Consider the following 18,737-nt stretch of genomic DNA (forward strand, 5'->3'; position numbering starts at 1 on the left):
GAACACTACTGCACGAGGAATAAACTCAGAGATTTATTATTATTATTGTGAGTTGAGAGGGTCATGGGCGCATTGGACAAAGTGCTAAGCAGCATTCCTTCCAATGCTTTGAGTGCCGAGTTCAAATCTCGCCAAGGTCAGCTTTGGCTTCCATCCTCTGAGGGTCCATTTGAGCACTGGACACCAGTGTAATCAACTAGCCACCTCCCACAAAATTCCAGGCCTTGTGTCTACAATAGAAGGGATTATCATTATTATTATTATTATTATTGTTGTTATTATTATTATTTTACTTCTCAGAGCTCTTGGCTTACTTGCTCTCGTAGATTCTGTGAGAACGGACAGCAACCTTTTGTCAGATGTCTCATGAGGTCTCCTTCCGCAAATTATAAGCTTTGGCGCTTGGATATTCATTTATCGTGGAAGATACTCAACACCCAAGTACCGATCTCAAAATCCTAGCTGTCCCCCAGTAGAGCAGTTTTTCAGGCCTGCTCTGCTAGTATTATCATTATTATTATTATCAAATGGATAAATGACAAGGAATCATTTTTGGGGGTTTTTAAAAAAAAATTTAATCACAAAAACAATTTTTTTCATATTTTAAAATATTTTTTAATATTTTGTATGAAAATGTTCACATTTTAATTCGAAAATATTTTGATAACCATTAACAATGCTTTGAGTGCCGAGTTCAAATCTCGCCAAGGTCAGCTTTGGCTTCCATCCTTTGAGGGTCCATTTGAGCACTGGACACCAGTGATTTTGCAATGTGGGGCCAAAAAAATTAAGGGTTGAATTTTAATGTAAAATTTTTTTAAATAATTTTTTTATTATTATTATTTTTTTTTTTTTTTACCATATATATATTTCTGATTTTGATTTTAAAATTTTCATTCATCCTGTTAAATGTTTATGTTTCTTTGACTAATTATGATAATCACTTCATTATGAGCTAAAAATATTAAGGGTCGAAGTCTAATGTAAATTGTCCCCGCTGTCATCCCTGCTGTTATTTGGCAGCGGATTCTATTTTTATTTATTTTCTTCAAAATTCTTGAGATTTTTTTAGTAAATATATCGAGAGGAGGGATGACGATGATGCAAATGATGGAGAAAACCTTACCACCTGGAAAAAAATTTTAAGGCCCAACATTTAAAGTAAATTTATTTTATATTTTTTAAAATCTCCAATCATCATCGTTTAGCGTCTGCTTTCCATGCTAGCACGGGTTGGACGGTTCGACCGGGGTCTGGGAAGCCAGGAAGCTGCACCTGGCTCCAGTCTGATCTGGCAGAGTTTCTACACCTGGATGCCCTTCCTAACGCCAACCTCTCCGTGAGTGTAGTGGGTGCTTTTTACGTGCCACCTGCACAGGTGCCAGGGGGGTCCGGCATCGGCCACGATCAGTTGGAGCTTTTAACGTGCCACCTGCACGGAAGCCATCTAAGGCGGCGCTGGCAACGGCCAGGATTTAATTAATTTTTTATTGAATTTTAAAAATTAAATTAATTTTTTTTTTTATCGTTAATATTTCAGAATCTTCATATTTTTTTTAGCAAATGCTTTGAAGATAATTGTGATGAGGGGGGTCTTTACAACATGAAACCCCAAAAATTAAGGGGTTTCTAATCATCAGCATGAACCCTCTCTCTCTTTCGGAGAGGCACTGAGCAGCTATACGCACACATACACACATGGCAGTAACTTCCACCTACCGAATTCAATCACAAAGCTCGGTCGGCTCGGGGCTATAGTGGAAGACACTTACCCAAAGTGCCACGCAGTGGGACTGAACCCGAAACCATGTAACTAGGAAGCAAGCTCCCTAACCACACAAATTTAAATTTTACTGCTTTGTAAAGAAACAAATTTCAAAATTCCCATGATTTTTGGCAGATAATTTGTGGAGAACTATTATGATGATTATGGTGATGAAGGAGGAAGAAGAAGAGGATGATGATTTCACTGTGTGGGGGAAACAAAATTGAGCTCCAGAGATTGATGTGAAGGCGTGACCAGAAGTATTTCTTTGGGCCGACCTATAAAGGGTTACACACCTATGGTATGCAAATTAGAAGCTCCAGCTCTGGAGCTGCTGGATTTGTTGAGTATGTAAACAGATTGGTTGCTTGTTTCTCTGGGATTGGTTAAATTGATGTAGATGTCACTGATGAGAGTCCAATAAGGTCCGAAAATCAAATAAGGTTAATTTTTTTTCAATCTACATAGAAATAACTAAATTAGCCCTGTTTATCTACTACTTCTTTTTAAATTTTGGGCCCAGAACTTGAATATTGAAATATATTTTATTTATTTTTTTTTTTTTTCATTTAATCTGGGCCTGGAATTTGAAAACGTTATATTCTGGTTTCCTGTTGTATTATTTCCAAATTTTTTTTTTTTTAGTTTAAAGTTAATTTTTAAAATTTAATTTTATTATTATTTATTTTTGGAACTTGATGATATATAATGCTTTAGTATCATTTTTGTTTTCAGGCCCCTAAACCTGAATGTGTAAAAATACCTTAGAATCTTCTTGTTTTGGATACCTGAAATTTCAATATATAGTTCCTTGCTATATTTTTGTTTTTTGGCCCTGGAACTTGAATATGTAATTACCTTGCTATATTTTTGCTTTTGGGCCCTGTAACATGAATATATATTATGCCTTAGTTTCCAGTTCTGGAAACAACCATATGTAACATTTTGGCCCTAATTTTTTTCTTTTTCTTTTTTTGTCCCTGTGACTTAAATGTTGTAATAATGTGGCCCAGAATGTTGAATATGTAATAGTTTGGGCTCTTCCACCTGGCCCTGAAACTGGATTTTATTTTGCAGATTAATACAAGGATAGAAGAATTCCAACTGAACTTCAAACCCCCACAAAAATTGATTTTTATGATCCTTGTTACCTTTTGCAAACCCAAAGAATTAAAAGGTGTGACTACCCTTGGCAGGATTTGATCCTGGAGCCTAAAGGAGAGTCAAAAACAAAAGGAAAAAGAAGAAAAAAAACAAACATTATATATATATTGATATATATATATTATATTAGGGTTTGAATTTTATGGAATACCAGGGAACTGACTGAAAAACAAAAAGGGATCAGATGTCAAAAAAGTATAACAAACACACATAAAAGACACCATGGAAAAAATAACAAATATTGAGTTTTTTTTATTAAGGAAAAATGGAAAAGACTACAAATAGGGATTTAAAGAATTAACAAGAAAGCCATGATGCAAGTGAGAGGTGTTAAGTTGCGGTCATCTCATTGAGTTGTGTTGTGCTTCAGGAAAATTTGGAAAAAAAATTTCCAGAGAAAAACTTAAATAAATGAAGAAAAGATTTTTAAAAATTACGGAAATTACAAGTGAGAGTTGAGGAAAATTTGAAAAAAAATTTCCAGAGAAAAACTGGAATAAAGAAGGAAAATTTTTTAAAAATTACAGAAATTACAAGTGAGAGATGAAGAAAATTTGAAATAAAAATTTCCAAAGAAAAACTGGAAAAAATGAAGAAAAAAATTCTTTAAATTACGGAAATTACAAGTGAAAGATGAGGAAAATTTGAAATAAAAAATTCCAGAGAAAAACTGGAATAAAGGAAGAAAAGAATAAAAAAGATTCCAGGAATTATAAGTGAGAGATGCTATTTGTTTGAAGAAATGTTGGATAGAAAATTTTTAAGTGTTTATACACAAGCAAAAGATGGCAGCCATCTTATGAAAATATTGTGTTAGATGAAAAATTTTAATGTCTATATGCGAGTGAGAGGCACTTGCTGTTTTGTGGAATTTTATTGGATGGAAAATTTTGAATCACCTACATTCAAGTAAGAGGCCCCAATTATTTTCTGAAGAAATTTTTGGATGAAAAACTTTGAATTGTCAATATGCAAGGGAGCTGTGGCAACCATTTTGTGGAGAAATCATAAATATGTGAAAAAAATTTCTAGAAAGTGAGAGATGTCAACTATTTAAAGAAATTGTATTGAATGGAAAAATTTTTGTGTGCTCCAGCATGGCACCAGCTGTTCCATGAAGAAATGATAAATATGAATTTTAAAAAAATTGTGGAGGCATAATCACAAATGACTATATATGGTGGTGAGAAATGCCGACAGTTTTGTGAAGAAATTGTGTTGGAGAAAAAAATCTGATGAAAATATTTTGGAGAAGAGATGAGATAAAAAAAGTCATAAAAGTAAAAAAAAAAATGTAAAAGGAAGCACAGAAACCATTGTAAAAGATTTTGAAGGAAAAAAACTCCAAAATTGAAAAATAGTTTTCCATGATTTATGTCTCTCTGGCCCCTACTTTGGTCAGAATTTAAAGATTAACTGGCCCTTTTCCCCCCATATATTTCCCCCTATACATACATACATACATACAAACATATATATATCTATATATATATATACATGTGTGTGTATTTATGGATTTATATATCAAGGAAGTGCCCCAGCATGGCACCGACTATTTTGCGAAGGAATCATTGAAAGAAAAAGTTTGATTGAAAGATGTTGGAAAAAAGGGGTAGATAGGGGCAAAACTGAAATTTACATAAAAGACATTAGACATGTCAAAGATTTTCAAGAAAAAACCCCCAAAATCATAAGATAGTTTTCCATGATTTTTACCTCCTACTTCGGTCAATTTTGGAGCGGCCCTTTTTTACTATATTTTTTCCTATATATTTATATCAATATATATATATCAAAGGAATGTTCTAGAATGGCTACAGTTCAATGACTAAAACAAAGGATAAAAATATATTTGTACATATATATATATATATATATATATATATCCAAATCGAGGGTAAAATCCAGACTACATATGTTTCTTAACTAGCAGATCCTCTTATACAATTACTCAGCTAGCTATTCATCAGGCCAAACATACCTTCATTATATAAAGGTGCTTCAGCTTATCAAACTTCAGTATGAGAAAGGCCTATGACCATCACCAATAAACCATTATTATTCCTGAACACTGATTTCTTTTACACCTGCCACGGACTGCTCAAAGCTTACTAACTTCCTACAATTAGATAATTGGATATTATAATTACAAAAATATATTTGTACATATATGTATATATATATATATATATATATATATCCAAATTGAGGGTAAAATCCAGACTACATATGTTTCTTAACTAGCAGAATATATATTATATATTGAAATGGATTCCCTGTCTATGAGTGCAGTATCTGGTATTGAAGGCGCTAACGATGCCACTGTTTCTTCGAAGGTGCGTCAGTTCAAATGCCAGTACTGCAGCAAAGACTTCGATCGGTACAGCCATCTAGCCAGGCATTTGAAGATTCACTCCGGTCTCCGGCCGTTTGAGTGCAAGTACTGCCACAAGTCGTTCTCCCGGTCGGACAACCTTATCAAGCACGTCCGAATTCACACCGGGGACAAGCGCTACGGCTGCGAATTCTGCCTGAAGCGCTTCACCGATTCGAGCAACCTCAGCAAGCACATGCGCACGCACGCGGGCACACGGCGCTACACGTGCACGCTCTGCTCGAAGACGTTTCGCAAGTCGGACACCCTCCGGCGCCACCTTTTGACCCATGGTGTGTCCGACGGAAATGGCAGCGCCGTTGCCGCCGACGATGGCAATGGTGGTAGTGGTAGTGGTGGTGGTGGTGGTGGCAGCAGTACTGATAACGGAAGTGGTGAAGTTGCACTCCGTGACAATCTCTCCGTGGGTGGTCACGACCGTCGTGGAAGCAGCATGGATGCCAGTGGCGACACGGCGTCGTTGCTGTCCCTGAGCGACGCAGCTGCAGCCGCTGCTGATGTGCAGAGGCGACTCCAGATGCAAAACATCCTCCACATTATCAATAAAGAGAGGTCATTTCCGACCATGACCACCTCCACAGTCACCGCCACCACCACCGCGACAACAGCAGATGTGTCGAATCTGCAAGGCGCGCAGTTGCAGTCACAACTGCAGACGCACCCTCGGTCACGGCTGCCGTCGGTTAGTAAGTCAGAGGCAAAAGCAAGGGGGACTCTCGGCGCAATTGGTGAACCCTCAAATGAGGCGCGATTGCTAGGACCAGATGCAGGAGCCACTGCAACCAAGTCTTCGTATACAGGGAATCTTTTGCAATGGTCCGACGGAGAAGAGGAGGAGATCGTAAAGGCCCCACCTAAGAACACAACGGCCATAGCAACGGATGTCTTCAGCAGAACCGATCACATCATAAGACAACTGTCGCAAACCAATGAAAACATCCAGGTGTACAATAGTAATAACACTAGTAGTAGTAGTAGTAGTAAAATTAGTAAGATGAAGTTAAAACAAAACAGAATGAAATCAGTGAACCATGTCGGTTTTGATTTTGATCAACTACTTTCATATTCTGCGAATGCCGCCACGCTGTTACCCAATCCAGTCGGCCGGAAAGCTTCTGCTTCGTCAAGGTCCACCGCAGGTCATTCCGTCGACAGATTCCATCATGTGAACAGTTTAGGCAGGGCCCGTAACCGTTTTCCGATAACGTTCCAGTGCAGTTACTGCGGCATGCAGTTTTTCTCCAGAACCTCGTTGGAGATGCACGTAAAGGGACACGTAGATGACTGTGCAGAAGAAGGGAAGGACGTGGCCCCGTTCCGCATAAAGAATGAATACGATGACGATAAACTGGGACAAGTTAACCATATAAATACACTGCTGGGAAACATTAGCGAGGATGTGTCAAAGATCCATGTGAAGAGGCGGCTGTTGGAAAATCATGGTAGTATGGATTTATTCCAAACATCAAGGGTCGGCGGAGCAACAAGCTTCAAAGACCTCCACGTAGGGTCAGCAGGCCCTCCGTATGAGTGCCTCTATTGCAAGGCAGCGTTTCCAAGGGCTTTAGCGTTGGCTGATCACCTGAAATGTCACATCCGACGGCGGCTCGAGTGTAAGAACTGTGGAGAGTCCTTCAGCTCCAGTGTCCGGCTGTCGAAGCATCGGAGACAATGTCCGGCTCAAGATCGGAACCAGAGATCAAACCGAAGCAAGAATAGGACTGATCTCGTGCAGCAGAGATTGGTCTCCGCGAGACTTGTTGGCGGCCAACCGCAGTTTGACCATCACACGATGGCACAAGATGACCAGGGACTAAATCCCGATCGTCGTTTTCAGTTGTCGGCAGGAGACCCTGTTTCCTCGGTGGTGGTCGTAAATCCATCGGCGCCAAAATTGAAACAGGAGATAATACTGTCTGATAGCGAGATGGAGGACGATGACACAGAGGATGATAAGAAAGAGGACAGCATCAAAGACCCAGGGAATTCAATGTTGCTGCAGCATGGTCTGAATGTTTTGGATGGCATTGGATTAAGTACGGAGGATTTAACAGGGTTGTCACAAAATGGTGAGCGAGAAGCTTTTGATGCCCTCGGCATGGTGAAGAAGAAAAGACGGCAAGGAAATGATTTTGGTTCATCTCTCCGCAACACTGCTTGCAAGGAAAAAGAAACACAAGGACAGCAAGAACAAGAAGAAACAGGGAAATTAATGGCAATTAGTGGTAACGAGTCTACTGTTGAAGTTGATGCAATTGTCGCCAAAATCCTGAGCAAAATCGGTCAAGTATCAGAGTGTGATTTCCGACGGGTTATCAAACAAGAAGTGAAAGAAACCGGAAACTGTCGAGACCGAAAAGGAAAAGAAGTGGCAGTTGGTGGTATATCTACCAGTAGATCCTTCCAGAATTTGATGTCTGTTGATCAGATTTCTTTAAATAAATCCAAAATCTTTGCTAGAAACACTACGGTTCTTACTGATGATAATGATGATGATGTTGGTCCTAGTATGGTCGATCGGTATAGCTCTGTTGCAGTGCCCCAGGGTGTTGTTTTGAAGACAGAGACGGGGGAGACGTTAGTTTCTGTGGTAGATGACGGCGGTGATGATAGCCAAGTGACAGGGTTTGGGTCTGTGAGCCATATGGAAGTTTCCAATAGGGCCTCACCCACTGATGATGAAAATTTTAGTTCGACACCGCAGAAGCAGACTTCGATGTCGGTGTCGGGGCCTTCAACACCATCGGCAGAAACACCGACGCCACCTGTTTCCCGTGTTGCCACGGATTCAAAAGTGAAAGTAAAAGTGAAGAAGGAAGCGTCGGTGCCACCATGCGATCGCTCGGTGCGCCACGACGACTCGATACGAATTCCTCCGTCGCGCGTCCACACTGCGCCATCGAAAGATCTCGGCAAGGGAGACAGCTCGGGTGTTGGTCCCTTGACAAAAGCATCAAGTGACAAAGAGACCCTGGATGTTGAAATTGTTAACACCGAAACTGGGACCACAACTGCTGCTTCCACCACTATTACTACTACTACTACTACTACTACTCCTACCACCACTACTACTACTAAATATGATGATCATGATAATAACAGCTACCAGAGCACAAGTAGTTGTAATAGTAGCAGTAATAACAGCTGTAGTAGCACTACAACTACTGTTGTTACCACTAGTAGCAGTAGAGGCAGTACCGCTGCTACGCACACTTCATCCACAACTGCTTCCGCTGCCATCTCTACTGCTACCTCCGCTGCATTTAATACTACTTCTGCTGCTGCTGTAGATTCTACTTCTCCTGTGATTTCTGCTTCTGCTACATCTACTACTACTACTACTACTACTGCTAGTTTTTCCGCTGCAAATTTGACCAGTTCCGCTGCAAATTTGACCAGTTCCGCTGCAAGTTTGACCAGTTCCGCTGCAAATTTGGCCAGTTCCACTGCAAATTTGACCAGTTCCGCTGCAAGTTTGACCGGTTCCGCTGCAAATTTGACCAGTTCCGCTGCAAGTTTGACCAGTTCCGCTGCAAATTTGACTAGTTCCGCTGCAGCTAATGACAAGAAAGATGGAAGTGTAAGAAGCAATGGAAATATCAAAGAATTTTCCTGTAAGTATTGCAGGGAATCGGCGTCTTCATTGCCAGTTTCGTTCTCCTCGGCCCTCGACCTCACGCAGCATCTCCGCTGGTGCCACCTGGTGCATGCCTGCTCGGTGTGCTGGAAGAATTTCTCCAAGTCGACGCAGCTGAACCGACACCTGAAGATCCATGCGGGCATCAAGCCGTTCCGATGCGCGTACTGCGACCGCGCATTCTCCCGCTCGGACAACCTCGTCAAGCACGTGCGCATCCACACGGGCGACAAGCGCTATTCGTGCAGCATCTGCACGAAGCGCTTCACCGATTCCAGCAACCTCACCAAACACCTGCGGACGCACGCGCGCGCAGCAGCAGCGACAGCAACAGCTGCTTCCGGTGGTGCAACTGCACCCAGTAAGAGCAACAGTAGCAGGAGTGGTAACCATAGCAACAGTAACCACAGCTTTCCGCCGCCGCACACGTCCACTGGAAGCAGTGAAAGAGACGATGACGATGACAGCAGAGGAGATGATGACAATAGCTACGAAAGCCGCTGCTTCCTATCACGGCAGCAACAGCAAAACCCGGAGCTACGGGAGAGCGGGTCACCATTGCTGCCCCCATCTACAGAGTTGTCTCCCTTTCGGTGCATGCTCTGCTCAAAGCCTTTCGACAACTCCATCGCGCTGCATCGCCATTTACTCACACATGCTAAACTCGGCCAGTCTCCCCCGCAATTGAAGACACTACTTCTGTCAGAAACAACATCCCCATCACCACCACCATCACCTCAACAACATCTTCCTTTGCTACCTTATTCGGTGCCGTCCTCATCAGCAACAGATTTAAGAAGCATTTCTGCTGCTGTAGCTAGGGCTGCCGTTGGTACTACTAATATTAATACTACTACTACTACTAGTACTACTACTACTACTGCCTTTTCTGTGATACCACAATCACCGCCGCAATCGTCATCATCATTGTTATCACTTTCATTGCAGTCCATGTCATCATCTGCTAAGAACGCCACCTCAGCTCTGAAGAAGACATTTGGTTCTGGGCCCACTGCCCTGTTGCAACGCTTCAAAAAACAGCTGCGAGACAAGTTGTATCGGTGCCACCAATGTGGGAAGGTATTTCTCGATGAGTCCACCCTTGCCAACCACATCTACCGGTTCCATATAACCACCATCACTGCCGCCTCGCTGACAGTAAAAGACGACGGAGAGGAAAATGATGAAGAGATGGAGGAGGAGGAGATGAAAGAGGAGGAAGACGTGGGCGAGGACGAACAGACTGGCTTGTCGGAACATGGTCAAACTGCCCCAGTGGCCTCTCAGCAGAACATGCGTTCACCAGTGTCCGTTTCCAGAGGAACCAGCTCGGGGACGTTGTTCAGCAAGACAAGTGGTGCATCTTTGCTTGCCATACCTGGTGATCCTAACTGTCGCTCCCTTTGTAATGTCAGTCCCTTTATGCTTGATTATATCAAGCAGGAAGTATTAGAAGAAGAAGAAGATGAGGATGGAAATCAAGAAGAGGAAGATGAGGCTGCTGGAAACACTACACTGACAGTTGTCGGTGGGTTCAAAGTGGAGATGGATACAGAAATGGATGATTATCTCTACAGCGGCAATAATAACCCTAATCCGAGTGACCCCTATAATCCTCATCATCATCATCACAGTCGCCTTCATCCTTATATTAACAACAGTGATAATGATGATGATGATGATAATGATGATGAAAATAATAGTAGTCATCAGAGCCATCAACACCAACAACATCTTCGTACACATCGTCGTCTTCATGATAGTGACCATCACCCTAGAAACCGTCTCTTTCATTGCTCCCGGTGTCAGATATTCTTTTCCGGTGTGGAGGAGCTAACGCATCACCTGAAATTACACACGACAGGTGAGATGTTCAGGTGTAAGGAGTGCGGAGAGCTCATCCAAGACCTCAACATGTTCAATGACCACCTCCTCAGAGATTGTCAAGGTAGCAGTAGCAACAACACTAACAGCTTCACTGATACCGTTTCCCTTGGTGGCAATAAGCTGACCGGCGCCGTCGTCTCCCATGACGACGAGATGGACAGTCGCATCTCCGATGTCAACAGCTTGACCAGTGGAAATGATTTGACCAATTCTGTGTCAAAACCCAACAGCATACTGTCCAGTACTGCCTCTGATATTGAAAACTTGACCACTGCTATCACCAACAGTGATGGCTCAAGTAACACCAATATTTCCCTCGGTCACCACAATTCAATTAGTTCTGTCTCCAAAACCGATATATCGTCCAGTGCTGTCTCGGAGACTGAGAGCTTGACCAATGCTGTGACTAACACCAGTGGCTCAAGTGACTCCAATATTACTTCTGCTAGCCATAATTTGACCGAGTCTACCTCAGAAGACTCTGCAAAGTTACCATTGCAGAATCAGTTGGACGTCCAGCAGAACGAAGCAAAAGCCAGATCAAGCATCGTAGTGTCCAGTGAGCGGTCAGTATTGCTGTCATCATCGTCATCACCTTGGCATTTGCAGTTTTCATCCCCACTGCCATCAGCTTCTTCGTCGCCGAGCGCTGGGTTTGGTCCGGCCAGTTCTGGTCAAGACCCGGGCTCAGACCGGGCGGCTTCGGTTCCGTCCTTGTCTTCCCCCGGCGTTCAGGTGCAAAGACAAGCTGAGACGACGGCTGAAATACGTTGCGGACCGAATGACCTCGGGAACCGTGGAGATGATGACCTACGTACAGCAGATGGCAGCAGCTGTCTTGTCAGTGCTCCGAGGAATAATATGGTTACCACTGTTGCTAGTACCACCACCACCACCACCATCAATGTCAACAGCTGTAGCAATAATAATAATAATAATAATAATAATAATAATGAAAACTACAACAGTAACAGGACAATAAATGATAACAACAACCACAACAATTTTCAGGAATCGTCCGCCGAGAATTTTCCCAAGAAATCCTTGGTTGACCCTTTCCAAGAGAATTTGTCTTTGGCTGTGAAACAAGAATTTGTACTGCCTGATGGTAGCGCCATGAAGCAAGAACCAAAGACGCCAGAGCCTGATGGACAACAAGTTGATGGTTATCGTACCTCCACCGCCTCTGGCTCAGTGATGGAGCTGTTTCCGTGGAGGGGCGGAGACGGCGGTGTGCCTCTCATCCCTTCTCTCCCTGCTCGTGTATGTGAGATTCCACAGGGGAGGGGTCAGTTTGAAGCAGAAAACAGTTGTGGTTCTGTCGGGGGTATAAGTCGGGCCGATATCAAACAGGAGGTTGACATCCGAGAAGGACCCATGGTGGGAGTTGCAGAAGGCAAAGATGTCGTTGAGGATGGAAATCTTAACACTTCAGAACCATTCCAGAGGTCAGCCTCTTCTGATAACGCTGACCTCTTAGCTGGTACAGTTTCCCTGAATGAGAATTTTGTATTTCCTTCCACTCTTGATGACGAAGAACTCAAAGACATCAACTTCAAATTTCCATCGGCCATCGATGCTGCCGAAGAACTTAAAAATATTGACCTCAAGTTTTCCTCGGAGAATACCATTGACGAACTCAAGGACATCAACTTCAAATCCCAAGGCGTTCGTCTATCTTATGACCTGCTTAATACGACCCGAAATTCAAAAGATGCCCACCACACTGATGTTGCAGGATTTTACAGCAATGCAGATCAGGAACCATCGAATTCTTACTACGACGGGAACGGAAACTTTCGGAAAGGAACTGCAATGGTCCCTGACAAACAACCCGAGGCCGAGAAATGCATTCAAGAATTTCTGCTTTTTGACGAGTTTGTCGAGTTTCGGAATAAGAATTATTTCTCCGGTGCCAACGGTGGCCCCGAATCGACCCTTGTTGCAGACCAGAAATGCAAAACCAACAATGTCATTTGTATTTCGGATTCAAATTCTAATTCTGCAATGTCCCTTTCTGATGATGACGGGGATGATGATGATGATGGTGATGTTCCTTTGACGTCGGATGGTCCTAACTACAGGAACAGCATGAAAAATTTGGGGTTCACAATGACAGTGGTTCCTGCTGGGTCCACCAACACGCATCACGCTGATAACGTAATGATGAAACAGACAGAGGATCTGAAGGACGTCTTTGAGAACGTGAATGTGAAACTGGAAGATGAGGAGGAGGAGGAAATGTCTCAACCCTGCGCAAGCGATATATTGGTATCGTCCTTGCCCGAGGGAGGTTTTGAGGTTGACAACAGCAACAGCGATGTCTCTAGGGTTAACAAGTTTCCTCCGTCCCAATGGGAGTCGAACCAAAACGACAGACAGTTCCGAGATGCAATGCTCGATTTCCTCAGCTCCCTCAGTGACGAGACCCTACAACTGCTTCTGCAAAAAGGGGACAAATGGTGCGACGAGCTACTGCACCACACAGTGACCGCGGCGTGGAAGCCTGCAGCGGCGACAAACATGGATTGTCTTCCGTCCGATGTCGCCATGACTTTAAGCGCTAGGGAGAATGAAGCGGGCATCTGTGAAGATTATGAGGACGTAGACAACCACATGTCTGTCGACGCTGCTGAAAGGAAGTCCCAGAATTTGTCGAACCAAGTGGCTGCTGACCTCATCATGGCCGACCGTCCAGACAACACCTCATCTTATAACAATGCCCAATTCATACAACACGATGGTAACAAACAGTCGTCTCTGATGACCGCAAAAGCGACTCCTACAGGATCAATGGACGCTGTTGACTGTAAGGAACTCAACCAGGAAAGCAGGACCTTGAAAGAAAATCTTAGCCAGCCCCTACCAAACTCTTTGTCCTTCTTGTCTTGCCTTCAACCAGCTGAAAATAATCTGGATTTTCCGAAGCCTTTTATCAAAATCGAACCAGAATTTTCCACAGACTCTGATTGCTCAGCAATGGTGCCAATCAGTTCCAAAATTAAGACCGAAGACTTGTCCAAGTTTTCCGATGCGATATTTAACGCTGACGAGCTAGCATCCTTATTGTCTGGTAATCAACTCCCAGCCCTGAATAATGTCAGAGAAATGCTAATTGAGAGGGACTTGTCCCTTAAGAGTAAGCGCAATTCTTCCCATTTCCTCGGTAATGTTTTCGCTGATCAATTAGATAACGATGCTGATCGTAAGGTAACGTTTTCCGAACTTAATGACAATCACCATGAATTATTATCATCATCGTTACCCTTATCTTCATTTCCTTCCTTACCCGCTGATGAAAGCGCCTACCGTTCAAATTCTCCCTCTTCTGTGGGACAGCCGTTTCTGTTGAACACTTTGAATCTCGCTTCGTTTACCGACAAAGGTCAAACCGCAAACGCCTCTGCCATCGACATCCTTGCACGCAACTGCGGGCTTCAGTTAGATAAACCTTCTTATGATGCTGACACGATGAAGCGTCACTGGCAACAACAACAACAAAAGCAGCAGGATCAGCAAACCGCGACAACAACAACAACAGCTATGATGCCGACTGACCATATTGCACCTTCAACGACCACAAGCTTGATAAAGGCTCTGCAGAGGAAACAGCAGCAGCTGCCTCGCCACGGTGGTGCTCAGTCGACCGCGAAGCAATACACTTGCCCTCAGTACGACTGTCGTAAAATGTTCACCCGGCCGAGTCATCTGAAACGTCACCTGAAGGTCCACGCTGGGCTTAAGCCGTTCCCTTGCCCGCACTGTCACAAATGGTTTTCCCGGTCGGACAATCTCACGAAGCACATTCGCATCCACACGGGCGAGAAGCTCTTCTCATGCAATTTCTGCCAGAAGCGCTTCTCCGATTCAAGCAACCTCACCAAGCACGTGCGGACGCACACCGGCGAAAAGCCCTACCGGTGCGTCTACTGCAGTCAGACCTTCACCGAGTCGAGGACCCTCAGTCGGCACATGCGCACCCACTCGCTGATGATGATGATGATGATGGAGATGGATATGGATATGGTAGGAGGGGCCGGGGGAAGAGTCGGGAGGGAGGCGCAAGAGGCCGGGTACGACATCGTCATTGGGAGCAACTGACACCTGGTGGCAGGCGGTGGCAACGGGGTGCGCATATGGGGGCACATATGTCATACAAGTGGAGTGGGGTGTGGGCATCATCAACGCCACCACCACCACCCACTACTACACCTACCCTCACTGCCAAATCCAGTGTGGTCTCTTGTCCTGATAGAAATAGCAGCCAAATCTCCTTTGAGTCTTCATCCTATGTGAGTCCTGCGTACTCTTACAACAGACAGGGTGGGCACGGTTGGCATGCCATGTATCATGAGTCTTGTCTCCTCAATCAGAGTTTGGTTGACCCAGGGTTAAACAACAACAAGGCCGGGTACGATATCGTCGTTGGGAGCAACTGACACCATGTGGGGGCACATATTATGTCATACAGGTGGAGTGGAGTGTGGGCGTCATCAATGCCACCACCACCACCACCATCCACTGCTACACCTACCATCACTGCCAAATCCAGTGTGGTCTCTTGTCCTGGTAGAAATAGCAGCCAAATCTCCCTTGAGTCTCATCCTTCCATTCTTGTTTTAAAGACAAGGCACATCAAGCAATGTGAGTCGTGCGTACTCTTACAACAGATAGGGTGGGCACGGTTGGCATGCCATGCATCATAAGTCTGTCTCCTCAATCAGAGTTTGGTTGACCCAGGGCTAAACAACAACATAACTTTCAGAGCTCCTATGTGGTTGCTCGGTGTGCTAAACATAGCAGCTAAATGACCCAGGGCTAAACAACAACATAACTATCAGAGCTCCTATGTGGTTGCTCGGTGTGCTAAAGATAGCAACTAAATCTCTTTGAAATTACACCCTACCCTCTTTAAAAAACAAAGGACACATTTGATAATGTATTCCTAGGTATACTATGCCTGAAAGAAAAGCTATACAGGGTGGTCGTGGTTGGAAAGCTTTTGGTCATAGGTCTGCTCAGTCAGTTAAACAACAGTTGAGCCAGCAAGGAGGTCTCTTTCTGTGGTTACTTGGTCTGCTAGAAATAGCAGCTAAAACTACCTTAAGCTACACTCTCCCATTTCATGAAATAGAAGGTCATGTTTGATGATGTAGACCTAGATATCCCTAGACAAATGGTGATGGTCATAGCTGGATTGTCTGATCAACTGGTTAGAAATAGCAGCCAAATCTCTCTCAAATTACTACTGTCTTTAGAAAAAGGAAGGTCACATTTGACAGTGTAGTCCTTGATACATCTAGACAAATAGTGATGGTCATAATTGGATTGGCTGATCGATTCACTAGAAATTGCAGCCAAATCTCTTTTCAGTCACTACTGATTTAAAGATAAAAAGAGAAGGACACATTTGATAGTGTAGTCCTTGATATACTTAGACAAAGGGTGATGGTCATGGCAAGGTTGTCTCATTGAGTTGGTTAGAAAAAGCAGCTAAATCTCTCTCCAACTAGTCTTTAAAATAAAAGGAAGTAAAGGACATCACCTAGATAAATGGTGATGGTCATAACTGGATTGGTTTTTGATTCTAGGTCTTAAGTGGTTCCAACCTAGGGCTAAAAAGTAATAGCAGCGAGTTCTCCTTTGGATCAATCTGCTGCCTCTCATCTATCGAAAACATTCAAATCTGAGCACGTTGAGACAATGTACTCCTAGATATACCATGGTCTGATGGTAGTAATAACCTGGATGGTCATGGACAGAAAGTCTTTTGATGATAGATCAACTTGATCAAGCTTTGACACAATAGTCAAATGAGGGATCCTGTATGTGGTAATTTAATCTGCTAAAAATAGCAGCAAAATTACCTTTCAATCACTGTCTTGACCTGTATGTGGTAACTTAATCTGCTGAAAATAGCAGCCAAATTTCCCATAAATCCCTGTCTTGACCTGTATGTGGTAACTTAATATGCTAAAAATAGCAGCCAAATTTCTCATAAATCCCTGTCTTGACCTGTATGTGGTAACTTAATCTGCTAAAAATAGCAGCCAAATTTCCCATAAATCCCTTCTTGACCTGTATGTGGTAACTTAATCTGCTAAAAATAGCAGCCAAATTTCCCATAAATCCCTGTCTTGACCTGTATGTGGTAACTTAATCTGCTGAAAATAGCAGCAAAATCGCCCTCAAATCACTCAGTCTTGGCCTGTATGTAGTAACTTATTTCTGCTAAAAATAGCAGCAAAATTTTCCTCAAATCACTGCCTCGACCTGTATGTGGTAATTTAACCTGCTAAAAATAGCAGCAAAATTTCCTTCAAATCACTATCTTGATCCGTATGTGGTCATTTAATCTGTTAAATACAGCAGCCAAATTTCCCTCAAATCACTATATATATATATATACATACATACAACTAACCTAAATTCTGTGTGTATACACACACACAGGCACACATATATGCTTGTATATACTCATGTTTCAAGTTCTATTTATCCTGTTTTGTACTAGAAAATAAATATGTATATATATATATATATATATATGTATGTATTATACACACCCTGTATTTATATGTATATATATTTGTATCCATCATTTCGAAAAATTAATGCGAAGAAATTCTTCAGGACACAAATTAAAAAGATATCCCCCACCCCTGACATTTTTTCTATTGGTCAAATTTTGACTGATAAAAAAGCAAAAAAAAAACAGATCAAAAGCAAAAATTGATGAGAAAAGAATGTTTAAAAAAAACTAAAACAAAAAAAAAAAGCCAAACAAATATTTATGTAAATTTATCAATGGACTATCAGGAGACATTTTGAATAGCTATGCATATCATCCTTCATGATTAAAAAAAAAAAAAATAAACACTCATTTTTGTCATCATGGGTATACTATTATACATACCTACACACAAACACATAAATATATATATATTTAAAGACAGTCTCAAGTATGGCTAAGACATGCAAATTACAACAGTTGAGCCACTAACACGAGTGGCACTGCCGTATTCTTTGCTGAGCCACAGGGCCGCAGGGCCACACTACTTGCACAATGGACTCTACTGAACAAATTATACTAATTCTGTCAAATTATATATTCAAAACCTTAATAAACTATTTACATAACAGCTAATTACCATATATGTTATATATACATACTTTATATTGTATGTATATATACATATACTGTATATCGTGTGTGTGTGTATATATATATATATTTATATATATATATATATATATATATATATATATATATATATATATATGTATATATATATTTATATATGTACATATATATATATATATATATATATATATATATATATATTTAGACTGGAGCCTGGTGCAGCCTTTGGCTTCCCAGAACCCCGTCGAACCGTCCAACCATGCTAGCATGGAGAACGGACGTTAAACGACGATATGATGATGATGATATATATATAATATATATATATATATATATATGTATATAATATATATATGTATATATATAATATGTATATTATATATATGTATATATATATATATATGTGTATATATATATATATGTATATATATTGTATATATATATATATGTATAATATATATATATGTTATATAATATGTATATATATATATATGTATATATATATATGTATATTATATATATATGTACATATATATTTATATATGTACATAGATATTTATATATGTACATATATATTATATATATATATATATATATATTTGTATTTATATATATTATATAGTACATATATATTTATATATATATATATATATATATATATATATATATATATATATATATATATACATGCGCACACTTATACACACATTGTATATATGTTACGTATGTATGCATTTTCTTTCAG

The 18,737-nt window shown here is 41.6% G+C and overlaps 1 protein-coding gene across 3 annotated transcripts in view; it reads left to right on the forward strand.

The window, feature by feature from the left end:
- Window positions 1-4,184: 4,184 nt before the first annotated feature.
- The window catches only part of LOC115225209, a 35,790-nt gene continuing 21,237 nt past the window's right edge, over window positions 4,185-18,737 (forward strand). Inside the window, exons 1-3 of one of the 3 annotated variants that reach the window (XM_036513955.1) lie at window positions 4,185-5,101; window positions 5,182-14,983; window positions 15,295-17,765. In XM_036513955.1, the coding sequence (XP_036369848.1) occupies window positions 5,197-14,949 (9,753 nt within the window). In that variant the 5' untranslated portion in view covers window positions 4,185-5,101; window positions 5,182-5,196 and the 3' untranslated portion in view covers window positions 14,950-14,983; window positions 15,295-17,765. Of the gene's footprint in view, window positions 5,102-5,181; window positions 17,766-18,737 lie in introns of those variants that run through there. The other 2 variants (XM_036513956.1, XM_036513954.1) reach the window with 2 other exon arrangements.

The sequence above is a fragment of the Octopus sinensis genome, linkage group LG27 (assembly GCF_006345805.1).
Source record: "Octopus sinensis linkage group LG27, ASM634580v1, whole genome shotgun sequence".
Lineage (NCBI taxonomy): Eukaryota > Metazoa > Mollusca > Cephalopoda > Octopoda > Octopodidae > Octopus > Octopus sinensis.